A 13,025-nucleotide genomic window follows, 5' to 3' on the forward strand; every position below is an offset into this window, starting at 1 on the left:
TTTTTTTTTATAAATCAAATTGGCAGGCATTATAATATTAGATAACTTTATGAAACATTTTGTCTTTTAATGAAGATAGAATTTTGGGGGTACTGTGTAAGGAAAAAAACCCCACCAGATTCATGATTTTTTGTTTATTAGGAAACATAATTTAGTGGTTTCCTCTGTAATATTGCATATGTTTTCTTGGTCTTTCCAATGATACCATAAAAATGACTGCAGTTGTATTTGAAAGCTAGCATCTTTTATTTATAAGACAATCATAATTTTTTAACTTAGTAAACAAAATTCGTAAAAAATGGAAGTTTAGAACATTTTCAGAGTAAAGTTGACTGGAAGCAATCAATACAAGTGTCTCTCAAAGTCCAGATGTGCAGCATGTCTGTTTAAGTGAAAAAAGCTTAACTGTACTTTTATGACACGTTTTCTTAAAGGTTATAATTTAATTCAAATCTATACTCTCCACTTTAGTGAATAGTTTAATGGACATTTTATTAAATTTGTCACAGGAAATGCAGCTAAATATGGGTGTCCAGCAGATAGTATATCTCTGGGTCGAGGGTCTTGGCGACTATTGCACTCGATGGCAGCTTACTATCCCACCCAGCCTACTTCCCAGGAGCAAGATGATATGAAAACTTTTATTTCCCTTTTCTCCAAGTTCTACCCTTGTCAACCTTGTGCTGAAGATCTTAGAGAATGGTAAGTATTTTGCTCATCTTGTTATAACGATTAACCCCTGCACTGCGCACCTGTTTTTGGCAAAAAATTTTTTTAGGGCAATCGTTAAGGACATTTTTGTTGTTTTTATAAATGTTAAGGTAAAGTTAATGTCAAAATGTTTCCAAACTCAACTATTTTTATTTCAAAACACAAAGAGTGATGAAAACATTAAAAATATAGCCTAATTTAAAAAAAAAAATAGTACAACTCTTAGAACGAGATTTTTCGGTTGGTGCAGCACAGTGGTTAATGGAAAAAGTGAAAAATACTTTTGAGACATTGTCGTGTCATGCAATAAAGGTATTGATATGAATTCCATGGTGTCCCTTTGTCCTACCTCTAATTTAAATTGGCTTCTTTTATCCACTTCACAGTTTGTGCAATCCACTCTCGACCCACTGAATTACCTCTGCTGCCCTCAGTCTCAATCTATTGATGTAGTAGGATGATTAAAATCCCTAACATGACAGAAGAGAGCATTGTGTCTGTAGACTTGAGAAACACACAAAAGTGTTAAGTCTACACATAATGCTCTCTTCTGTCATGTTAGGGATTCTAATCATCCTATTGGTTGGTATTCTTCTAAAATAATCTCTCCTGCCACTACTATTCACAAATGCCATCTTATCGAATCAGCTCTGATACAAAACATACCCAACATGAACCTTAGTTCTGGCTTTGTTGCTGTTGCCCCTTCCATTTCACAGTACATACTCAAATGCTCTAACCCTTCTAACAAACATGACCTAACATAAGCCTACCCATCCTTTTTCCTCTCTCCTCATTCTTAACGTTCACATTCTTATTCCCATTATTACACCTATCCCATCCATACCTTTCACCTTGTTCTTACCTTCCTCACCTCTTGCCTTACTTAATGCCCGTGCCTCCCTCGCTCCCATCACAATCGACTTGATAATGGTCCAGGACAAACCAAAACGTCGTCGTCTCTTCTTCTGGTGTGTGGATCATACCTGCGAACATTTACAAATGAAACTTCAAAATTAAGGAAAATAATACTGGTATTTTAAAACTAAGAAAAACATTTAGATTAATAACAAAAGCTAGACTTTACATACCACTCCATCTCCCATTATATGAAACTCTTGCTTAATTGAGATATTCATGCTTTAAGAATAAATGCAAATTTTCCATCTAGTTCCTTCATCCCCCCCAACCTTGTATGGTCCATTAATATCTTCATTTAATTAGGCAAAGAAACCAAAATATGTAGTTAAGTGAAGTATACCTTTATGCTATAGTTTTCTAGGTTGACCAAACCACACACTAGAAAGTGAAGGGACGACGATGTTTCGGTCCGTCCTGGACCATTCTGGAGAATGGACCAGGACGAACTGAAACGTCGTTTCGTCCCTTCAACATATTTCAGCCACATTGTGACTCCTTGTCTGCCTATAGTTTCTGAGATGTGTTGAAAAGAAAATGTTAAGTCACTTCCCTACCAATAACTGATAACATTGCTGTACAAAAGACAAGTAAAATTGTAAAAAATGGGCAACAAAAGCAAGGTACTTCACTACTTGGCATCCCTCTCTCCCCACTACAGTTTTTTTCATTTAACAAGTTTGGTTTACCTTTATGCTGAAGTGTAGTGAAAGTGGTTTTGTGGGTTAAGACTCCAAAGAGAGCATAGGTTCTAGTGCTTAAGATGGTAGAACATGTCACAGAAGCAGCTACTTGTATTTGAATTATCAATATTTTTCAGGTTGAAGACGCACTCTCCAGCTGTAGAGTCTCGCTCCAGCTTATCGCAGTGGTTCTGTGAAGCCCACAATGAAGTCAATAGGAAGATGGAAAAGCCATTATTTGATTGTAATTTAATTAATCAGAGGTGGAGGGATGGTTGGACTGATGGCTCATGTTACTAATATATTGTATATATATATGCTTGGAAAAATTAAAATATATTTAGAAATTGTAAAAAAACTGAAGGTCTCTTCTTTACACTAACAAAATTTGTAATAGGTTATATATCCTACAGCTTACAGAAAAGTACAGTTAGTACTTGTGCATTATTAAGTTTGTTAGACTGTAATTAGGAAATATATAAATGGAAGAATGCAGTTAAAGTACTAACGAGCTTGGGGACATAGGAGATGATAGCTGCTCTCCTAGCTACTGTACTGTTGCTCATCATAATCTTCAGTATCAGCTCACATTCCACATTGTATATCTATTTTTATCTCCTAATGTTTTCATTGAACAGTACTCTTCTCATGTGCTGGAAATAGCATAGACCAAAGATGTGAAGAAACCTTTAATAGCTAGGATATATGGAGAGAACAAATAATGTTAGACTTGGTGAAATACCAAGCGTACAATAAATTTGTAGATTATAGTTGCCTGTAACTGCTTTATCAGACCTATCAAATTAACATAGCTAGTGCTTGTAATGGGTGAGAGGATGTAGGAGAGGCAAAAATACAATTACAGTACAATTGATTTTCCTTTGTTTTTAAATTTATGTCTCATACTGGTGGCTTGCCTCGCTCTCCACGCTTTATAAGCACTAGCCCTGTGTTTCTCTGAGAAAATCCTCTCTGGCAAAACATTACAAATAAAGGCAACTCTTATCTTGAAGTTTCTATACATCATTGTCAGCATCACTTGGTGCACTCTTATAATGTTACACTTGAAAGTAATTATGCTGTATGATGACGTATGTCACTTACCTCATGGAAAAAAATATTGGAGATTATTTAAGGGGTAATCTCCTCGCCTCTCTCTTAAGATTGTGTTAGCCATGTATATTTAGAAAAGGCTAGATCATGTTAAGATACGGCTACCTTCAATACTTTTGTCTGTCATAGCTGAAAAATCTCCACCTACTTGTTTTGGCTAGCTAGTAACATATCTGTTGTATTTGTTGGTTGTCATACCACATACATCATTCATTAGCAATGCTCACTTAAAAAATGACAAACTTAAATTTCTGAAAAACAAGTCCCCTAAACTCCTGTATGTAGTCATGCATGATAATGGTTACCAAGTCATTTACGATAACATTTGAGATCCAAACACACTACATGATACAGTATTCTACAGAGTAGTGTGCTACATAGTGGAACAATATGGTTTGGGAAGTAAGGAGTAGGTCTTTGTTTCACCGAGTTAAGCATGTGGGGCCAACATGCACCCGAGCAGTTTTCCCATCAATTAAAGTGGTAGGATGAAGGCCATAGGGATAGCTTGTATTTATTATCATTATGTAGTTAGTTTCTTAATTAACTGACTATGTAACAGTTGTGGATTCATGAGTGACAAATCTGGATAAGGAATCCATTTTTTAAAATGGAACTGGCTTGAATAGCTTCCTAAGCAGCAGCATCCACAAGTTCAATACAAGAAATGCTAACATGGCTGGGCACCAAGCAAAATTTGATGGTCTTGTACTAGAGACCTTGTAGGATGTCATCTTGTAGGATGAGACTAGAACTATGTGGGCACTACAAATATCAACTACAATCATAAATGAACATTGACACGACACGAGAAGCAACCGATGGGGGAGCATACAAATTCACATAAAAGTTCTGCAAGGGATGGAAGTGGCAGCAGTGTGTTTGAGAAAACAGGTGTTATGAATGAACTAGTGCTTGCTCTGTGAGGGGCCAATAGCTGAGGTCAAAATTGAGTTCCTAAAACAGTGGAGTTAGGTTAGGCCCGGCCCGGCCCCCAGGGAAGACAATTCCCAGCAAATAATATTTGACCTAAAAAGTCTGCAGTCTAGAGAGATACCTTCCCCCACTACATCCAGGGTAAAAGGATACTCTGATTACAACCTTAGTTATTATTTATTAACTCTTAATAACCCCCAAAATATAACAAATACTTTACCAACTCGAACTTACGTTAACCCCTTGAACCCATAGACAGGAGACAAGGATTACAAACAACAAACTATTGTTGAAGTCTACTTTCCTGAAGGGACAGAACACACACTGGTATCACTGTAAACATATGCACACGTGGTTTCTCTTAGCCACCCCAGAGTTAATACCAGCTAATACCTATATAAAATGCTTGGGGCACAAAATACTGGCTTAGAGAATACAGACAAATACCTTAAAACTATGGTGGCACAGTAATCTACGGCATGGTACTTAATTTGGTAAACACAGAATAAGGAGAGAGAAAAGAGGATGATGAGAAGGTGGTAACAGCCTCAGGTCACATGACCTTCGCGTGTCAGAATCCAGCAGAGAAGAACGCTCTAAGAACTCTCTAAGCCCTCCATGATCACTGCCTCAAGGATACTCAACTGATCATACAGTAACAATCATTACAAATCTTCCAAGACACACCTTTACTTGCTACTTTAACAGTTATAAGTATAGCAGACATCTAGCTTTATATTATATTAATATTCAATTAACATAGTCTACCAGCTCTGTGAGCAACAAGGTTATTCCTACATCTGGCAGGGAAGACAGGAACATAAACAAACAAGGATACAAGTTCTCTGAATATATGTTATACTATTAATTAACTATCCCTCTTACATAACCCTATCTATCAATGTTCTAATATATACTTAATCAAGAACCCACACATAATCCCAAAGTCAGGGTCTATCACTACCAAAGTACCTAAGTGACTGATCCCTGCATGAATATAAAAGAACCCTAGTTTGAGCCTGGTTTCCTAGCAGAACCAATTATGAACCCAGGGTCGTAACAGCAGGGTTGGCCAAAAACAAATGGCAGTGGACTCTAGAGTGAGGGAGGCACAGATACAGGAGCAAAGATGTTGGCACTCACCCATTTAGTATATCAGCCGACTATCAGCCAACTGCAGCACATGGACAGGATGAGAGAAAGGAGGTCAGAGGAAACTTCCAGATCCAGAACTTAGGCCTTTTAATCCTCAGGGAGAAAGAATAGAAGTCATTAGATTTTTATTTATGGTCCTCCCTCCCTCTCCTTTTGCTCCATCCCAGTGGTGTTCTGCACTCCCTTGCAAGATATTGTAGTTTGGAAATGCATTCTTTACTTCCTTTCAGAATACAGTCTAGTTCAAATTTTTACTCCATACCATGTTCCAGCACATTTTCACTACTGCCTAATCTCACACATTAATTATGTGACTTAACTCTAATTGCACTCTACTTATATAACCATAACCTGCTTAATGATGGGAACTGTTTCATGTATTTTGTATACCATTTTGGCCTCCAAATGCATGGCAGAACTAATTAGTCAAAGCACAAGATCATAAAGGAAATAATTTTAACCTTTAATTGCCTATGAACATTATCTCGAGTGAGCACTTGCTGCTAAATTCTAACTGATAATATGAAGATCTCAGAAATAGGTCACATTTCATAGTACAGTATGTAATTTGTCTTGCAAAAAGCCTGTTCATTTCCAATTTATTTTTAAAACCAAATTGTAAAATCAATTTGTTGATATGAGCCTTACCAGAGATCGTGATGTGTAGTAACTATCCATTTAGCTGATGTGATTATTTTAGCCAGAGGAGAATCATGAAAAGAAATGCAGTACAAATATTGATAGAAACTAATACATTTTACCTACAACTATCACTGAAAATGGTACCCATTTTGTGCTAAAGGATGAAGGGTACTCAGTGAGATCAGAGATTCGGTGAGATATTCAAGAGCTAAACGTGCCAATGAAGTGAGGCCTCTGGGTCACGAGCCAATCAGGAGTACAAGCGACTATGATGTCACAGACATAATGGAGGTGACAAAGACGTTGCCACTTGGGTACTACACAAGCTGCAACCAGCAGCAGTATAGGATCTTTTACCTGGTAGTTGAGGTAGCACCTGTGTCTTCTAGGTCCAGAATCAACAATTTGCAGATGCTAATCTATGGCTCGAGGGAAAACTTGGCAACAGCCCGTGTGACGACCGAAGACACCCTTGACCTTACTGATGCCAGCCTCAGTAAAAGCACCTCCAGTAAGGTGTGCACCACCTACAATGATAGAAAAAAAGTCAGTACACTTGAGTAATGAGAAGTTAGACAACACACAATTTTTTGTGTGTTGTCAAGAAAAACCCATGGTCAGTACACACATCTGGATGTCTTTGAAAAACTTCAAACTCATTTGGACAACTTATTGTATGAGCTTAGCAAAACATTTATATAATATAAGTGCATTATTCAGAATAATATTTACATTAAAAAGCAAGATTAGCAAAAATATAAGAACTACTATTTGATGTAAATTACATTATGAAAAGAATACAAATTTCAAAAATTCCCTCTCAAGCATCCAGTTTCTTTTCAATCCAAACCTTGCATGAATGTTCTAGTGTGAGATGTGATATTTGGAGGGAATTGCTATGTGGTGATGCCACTGCATATGTACATGTATTTTAACTATATAATATATATCTACCAAATATCAAAGGGGAAAAAAAAAATATATACGAACAATGTTTTTATTTACAGTTAGCCCATTAGTATTTGACTAGACATAGGGGTTACATAATGGCCGGAGAGTTGGGGATCTCTTAATACATTTCTGCTCCTAGTTTAAATTATGGCACCCATATCATTTCCCATTATTTCACACTTGCAAAAGTGTATCACTATTTTTATATGCACAGGTTTATAATGTATTCTGACATAACTTTCACTTCTTTCTAGTTATACTTAAATTACAATTATCATTCATAAATTCATGAATTAAAAGGGGGAAAATATTATTATTTAATATAAATAGCTTTTTCTCAATGAATAGTTATTAATTTCCTATAATTATTAACCTGACCATTATATTAACAATACTAAAATAAAATACATAAATGCATTTTCTTCTGAATAACCCAGTGAGCAGTTCATTCAAGCTAAACTACAGTCTACACGAATATCATTGTTATTCCATACACTTGTACAGTATAAGTAAACATCATAGTGATGGTTAGCGTACGAGACAATGTTTACTGCGTGCGAGTGACTGCAGCTTGTTACACTCCCTCACACTCACGTCTCCACAAAACAACCGTCACCAAATAGTAATTAATGACTTAATGATGGTTATAATGTAGATTGGAAAATGCATTTTTTGTATAAGCATTAATTAAAATATTCTTTTAAAACACTGGAATGATAAAGAAAATTTAAAATTCAAATGCAGATAATAAAACAATACTGTTACATAATTATGTTCCTAATTACAGTAAAACACCACAAAAAACAAATATATTGCTGTATTCACAAATTTCTTGAACTTTGAGCAAAAACAAACAACCAACAATTAAAAAAATACGAGAAACTAAAATACTGCAGGCCAGAAATATCACAGACTACTCTAGACGTGTTACGTTAAAAATAAATCTTTCTGTAAAGTGTAAATTATAATTGTTCAAACTTTTATTGTACAGGCCCATTATTTATTTAATACATTGTTATAATCTCTAATAAAAATGTATAATCTTATATAGTTATACATGCAAGCTAAAAATCCATGCCTTATACTGTATTATATGAGGTATCGTAAATTAGCCACTTTCATTTTGTACAACAATATTCAAATTTACAAATAATTTAATTAGTAAATTTAATTTTTGGTTATTTATGACCATTTTTTTTTTTTACACTACATGAGTATTGATGAAGCATCACACGTCACTCAAAACTATGATTATATACCCACAATAAATTACACACATGGCAAGCACATACACATATGATACAAGTCTCTCATATTCATATCTTTTTCCAAAAGATATTTACTGTATTTTGTAATTCAACATATGTATATCGAGCAAATATTTCCAAGCTATCATGAATTACTTTAGTCTGTTAAACAGCCGAAGAAGTCGGTCTCCATGAAGGGTGTCAATATGACCACAATGTAATTATATTAGTCTTGCCCTCTCGGACTGTCTCCTCCCAAATAAGTTTAGTATTAAACTTTACTCTTATTATGGTTGCCTTTTGTATAAATAGTTATACACTGACAAGACAGTGTGAGTGAATATAATGATGGGACAAAGTTTGTGTGTGTAATTAGGATACATGAGACTGTATACCTTGACCACGACCAAGTGTGTGGGGATGTTGGGGCCATGACCAAGTGTGTGGGGATGTATGGAGCCACAACCAAGTGTCTGGGGATGTATGGGGCCACGACCAAGTGTGTGGGGATATATGGGGCCACGGGGCCATGACCAAGTGTGTGGGGATGTCTGGGGCCATGACCAAGTGTGTGGGGATGTATGGAGCCACGACCAAGTGTCTGGGGATGTATGGGGCCACGACCAAGTGTGTGGGGATATATGGGGCCACAGGGCCATGACCAAGTGTGTGGGGGATGTATGAGGCCACAACCAAGTGTGTACAAGCCACGACTAAGTGTGGGTCTGTATAACATTACCAAGAATACCAAAGGAATGCGAGATATACAATTTTGAAGAACTCATTTACACACCGAGTAAAGAGAAGAGTATAAACAGACATGTTGGTTAGGACCTGTCCATTTTATGAACTTGAGGACAAAAATTAAGTAAATATGCTGCCATAGACTAAGTGCCACTGGGCAGACCAGAACACCCAAAAGATGTACAAATCACCAGCAGAACCAAAATTTGTGGAAGATTAACATACAACTTGCAAAGTAATTCTTGAAGAGCTGCAATAATAATTGCCTAAAAATTTATGATATACTTTTATATTTACAACAAATCCACTTTGGATTACTGTATACACAAGTTTCTATTAAACCAGGAATTTTATCCAACCTAAGGAAGGCTAGGATTTTATGTACCATATTCTCAAACTTTCCTAATACAAAAGTAATTTCTTGTTTGCCTTAAGGTGTATTGATAATGGTATGTAATATCGTCATTAAAGCATAAGGTTTGATAGAGGACACTGCACTTGATGCCTGGGGCACTATAATGTGCCACCAACCTGGTCTTCCACAAGCACTGATCACCATGACCACCATCACCATGACCACCACCATCATGACCACCATCACCACGTCTTGCATCCACACAAGCTCAATTATGCATTCATGTTGACTTGAAATACATCAAATATTATTATTAATGAACAACAACAGTAGCCGATATTCAGAATTGTAATAGTGTACATTGTTAGATTGAATATTTTCAATAAAAATTGTTATATTACTGTATGACAAATGTGTCCTAGTACAGTAATGAAAATACAAGATACCTGTATTACACTGTGGTATTTACTCTCCTAATAATATTAAGGAACTACACACAGAATTAGAATGAGCCATGCTCAGGGGCATGAGCTTGGGACTGCAGTGAACCACCAAGCCTCTGTATCCTCATAATTAGAGAGCCAGTGTTCGCTGGTACTCGAATATCAAGAGATTTCACTTGTCAATTTTTCAAAAGACCAATATTCACAACAAATAGTGTTAAGTATGGAATGCTGGAAGGTTTTCTAATTGGTTCTTATATTGTATCTATTACCTGTTGGCACTGTCATGGTCATATATGGCAGCTATCATACGGAACATTAGCAAGGACAAAACCTTATCTAAGGGATCCATACACCCTCGTTGGAGCCATTTTGGAATTGTAGTCCTGGCATGACTGAAGCCAAGCTTCTGCAGAATGTAGTCCACACCATATGGCTCCAAGTTCTTTGTTGCCCACGAGAGAAGTCTGCAAAAAATATTGAAAACTTGCAAAAATCCAAACAATGTGAAATCATAAAGTTACAGTATATGCAAGGATTATGACAAATTAGATGATTTAATACTGTATAAAATATCAATACTAAAACAATAATACTGAAAGGTGTCAGTGTTAAGGGGTTGTGGGTTTCCTGTCTCCAAGTGTGATTTGTCTTAATCTGTGTCTGCATACACTCCTCTAGCCGAGTAGTCTTTATCAGGTTCAATGTTTGCTTAGCCGAGATGGTTTTCCTGCACTTGGCACACCTAACTGTGTTCAGGTGGGACAGTGTCCTTGCTACAGGTGGAGGATTTTTGTCTTGTATGAGTTATTGGCTAGGTTGTAATAGCTTTCTCATCCTTTGTTTTTGCTGTGGATGGCTACTGGAGTGTGTTGGTGATTATTTATCTGTGACAAAAGAAAGTTTTCTTTCTTTTGTAGATGGTTGGAACAAGCAAAGTGAGAAGGTGGTTGAGGCCAAAACCGTCAGTAGTTTTAAAGCGTAATATGACAGAGTACTGGGAAGATGGGACACCAGGAGCGTAGCTCTCATCCTGTAACTACACTTAGGTAATTACACACACACACACACAGTTTAACAGAAATATGGAGTATTAGTATTATTGGTAGTGGTACTGCAGTGTCAATTAAGGAGAGGATCTGGACGTCGAAGTGGTGTAACAAACTAAATTGACAGATAACCTGACAGTGGGTTCCAAATGCCAGGTGGGACAAGTAAATTCTCGATAATCTTGTTGAAGGAGTTGAGTTGGTTCATTCACCCGCACCACCTTTGGCTTCTTCTCTCCACTTTCCTTATTGTTCTCGTTGTCAGCACCAGCCTGAAATACCATACATCTCTCAAAATGTTTCTTTCCTGGTTTTGGATAATGTAATAACGCGACAAAGCTGCTAACAAGTGCTCACCGGGCATATAATTCTCCCGAACTAAGACATTACTAAGCATAAATCGTATTACAGTGTTAGAATTCTGAACAAATTGCAATAATAGATTCAGGGACAATGTTTAACCCATACCAGGGAACATGCTACTACTGTACTGTACTGTAGCCTCAACAATAACATTAATGTTTATATTTAAAAAACTCATGTGGCAATTTTAAAAGTGGTGAATCTGTACTTGCACCATCTGAAATGTATGAGAAAAATCAAGAGTTGAATACAAAGAAGCACTCTGTAGTAGCTTCCGAAGTCTAGCATTGGCATCACCAAACCTTAGCCCAGCACACCAGGTGAGGGAAGGGGGAGGGGTACATATCAACCACAAAACAAGAAAATGTATCGGGAAAGCAGTTACAACAAAACAGGCGGCTGACTGAAGACAAATAGGTACCCCTAGGTAAACCGAGCAAGTGATAATTCCCACAGGGTAAATACCCTGACTATCTGGCCTGATGTGTTGGGAAAATGCACAGTCATAAAGGAGCTAATAAGGGTCTCTCCCAGAGAAGTTTGTATTTAACCCTTTTATTCTGGACGGTACTGTATATAACCATCCAGAATAAAAGAGTTAAGTGTGTGAACAAGACAATTACAATGAAAAACTTTTCAGTAATATATTTTGTACAAGAAACTCACCCCTTTAGTTTTCCTGGCCTGAACAATGCAGCAAAAATACATGATTAATATACAGTAATTAACATTTGGTTTAATATTTATCAATACTGTAATAATTTTTCTTTAGCTAATTTAGGAACTAAGAGGCAAACATCTACTAATGATAACTGAAACAAATCTGACAACAGATTAGTCAAAATTTACAGAATAAAATATGAGACAGCTGCATTAAGCAACAGTAATATGAAAATGAGTGGAGTGGACTCTTATGTAACCCATGTTTCGAAGATGGTAGTCTTGGGCAAGACTACTTAGTTACTACCCGAGGCCATGTCCTGCTCCCTCAAGGATGTTATCACATAACAGCCAGGCCAGGTTAATAATCACTGGCAGAGAGGGTCTTTTCAAATGCCTCCACCAGGCCATTATTAGGAAAAGGGGGAGACTGTAGACTTCTCTATCAAACCTAGAATGGCCTTTAGCAAGTACATGCATCTACATCAAAAAATCTGCAAGTAATACTCAGCCTCAAAGATATTGCTACATATACCCTCTCTCTCACTCCTTACACGATCATTCCCACCTACATTAAGTGGCTACTAGAGTTTATTTAAAGCAAGTGCAAAGTAATGAAGATAGGTGCTGGGAACAGGAGGCCAGACATAAGGTACCATGTACAAAAGAAAACCACCTGAAACCGAAGAGAGTAAACAAAAAAATTAAACATTTTCCAAGTAGCATACATCAAACTGACATTATCCCCATGAAGTTTGCTCGAGTGAGATAACACTAAACTATGTTATATAAGGGTCCACTGTACAGAAAAAGAAAGAATATTTATGTACAACAGGAGATAAAAAAAAATCCTGTGCACTGGAATTTTGTATATCCAAAATTTAACTTCTTTTTAACCATACCATCTTCTCTTTTGTGTCCTTCACATACGAAGCGATCAAATCATGGAGGAAGAAGAAATTCTCCGCATCAACCGCAACAAATATGTGATCCTGAAACTCTGTTACGAGCGAACACTCCACTTTGGGTTTATCATCTGTTGACCAGAAAATTAA

At 36.7% G+C, this 13,025-nt stretch overlaps 2 protein-coding genes and 1 long non-coding RNA gene across 20 annotated transcripts in view; 1 reads left to right on the top strand and 2 right to left on the bottom strand.

Moving 5' to 3' along the window:
• The window catches only part of Alr (Evr1_Alr domain-containing protein Alr), a 10,887-nt gene extending 7,570 nt beyond the window's left edge, over nucleotides 1-3,317 (top strand). The window contains exons 3-4 of the mRNA XM_045756081.2: nucleotides 510-702; nucleotides 2,450-3,317. Coding sequence (XP_045612037.2) covers nucleotides 510-702; nucleotides 2,450-2,612 — 356 coding nt within the window. The 3' untranslated portion in view covers nucleotides 2,613-3,317. The remainder of the gene's footprint in view (nucleotides 1-509; nucleotides 703-2,449) is intronic.
• LOC138353984 (uncharacterized) lies at nucleotides 120-2,457 on the bottom strand. Its single transcript, XR_011223366.1, has 2 exons — nucleotides 2,319-2,457; nucleotides 120-1,697 (listed from the first exon to the last, which is right to left on the bottom strand). It is a non-coding gene; the product is annotated as an uncharacterized lncRNA (long non-coding RNA).
• Nucleotides 3,318-7,141: 3,824 nt separating the features above from the next.
• Nucleotides 7,142-13,025, bottom strand: part of tweek (transmembrane protein KIAA1109 homolog tweek) — a 101,821-nt gene continuing 95,937 nt past the window's right edge. For 16 of the 18 annotated variants that reach the window (XM_045756077.2, XM_045756076.2, XM_069307622.1 and 13 more), the window contains 4 exons: nucleotides 12,873-13,006; nucleotides 11,977-11,994; nucleotides 11,080-11,219; nucleotides 7,142-10,365 (listed from right to left, as the gene is read on the bottom strand). In XM_045756077.2, coding sequence (XP_045612033.2) covers nucleotides 10,167-10,365; nucleotides 11,080-11,219; nucleotides 11,977-11,994; nucleotides 12,873-13,006 — 491 coding nt within the window. In that variant the 3' untranslated portion in view covers nucleotides 7,142-10,166. The remainder of the gene's footprint in view (nucleotides 10,366-11,079; nucleotides 11,220-11,976; nucleotides 11,995-12,872; nucleotides 13,007-13,025) is intronic. The other 2 variants (XM_069307621.1, XM_045756078.2) reach the window with 1 other exon arrangement.

The sequence above is a fragment of the Procambarus clarkii genome, chromosome 60 (assembly GCF_040958095.1).
Source record: "Procambarus clarkii isolate CNS0578487 chromosome 60, FALCON_Pclarkii_2.0, whole genome shotgun sequence".
NCBI classification, from domain to species: Eukaryota; Metazoa; Arthropoda; class Malacostraca; order Decapoda; family Cambaridae; genus Procambarus; species Procambarus clarkii.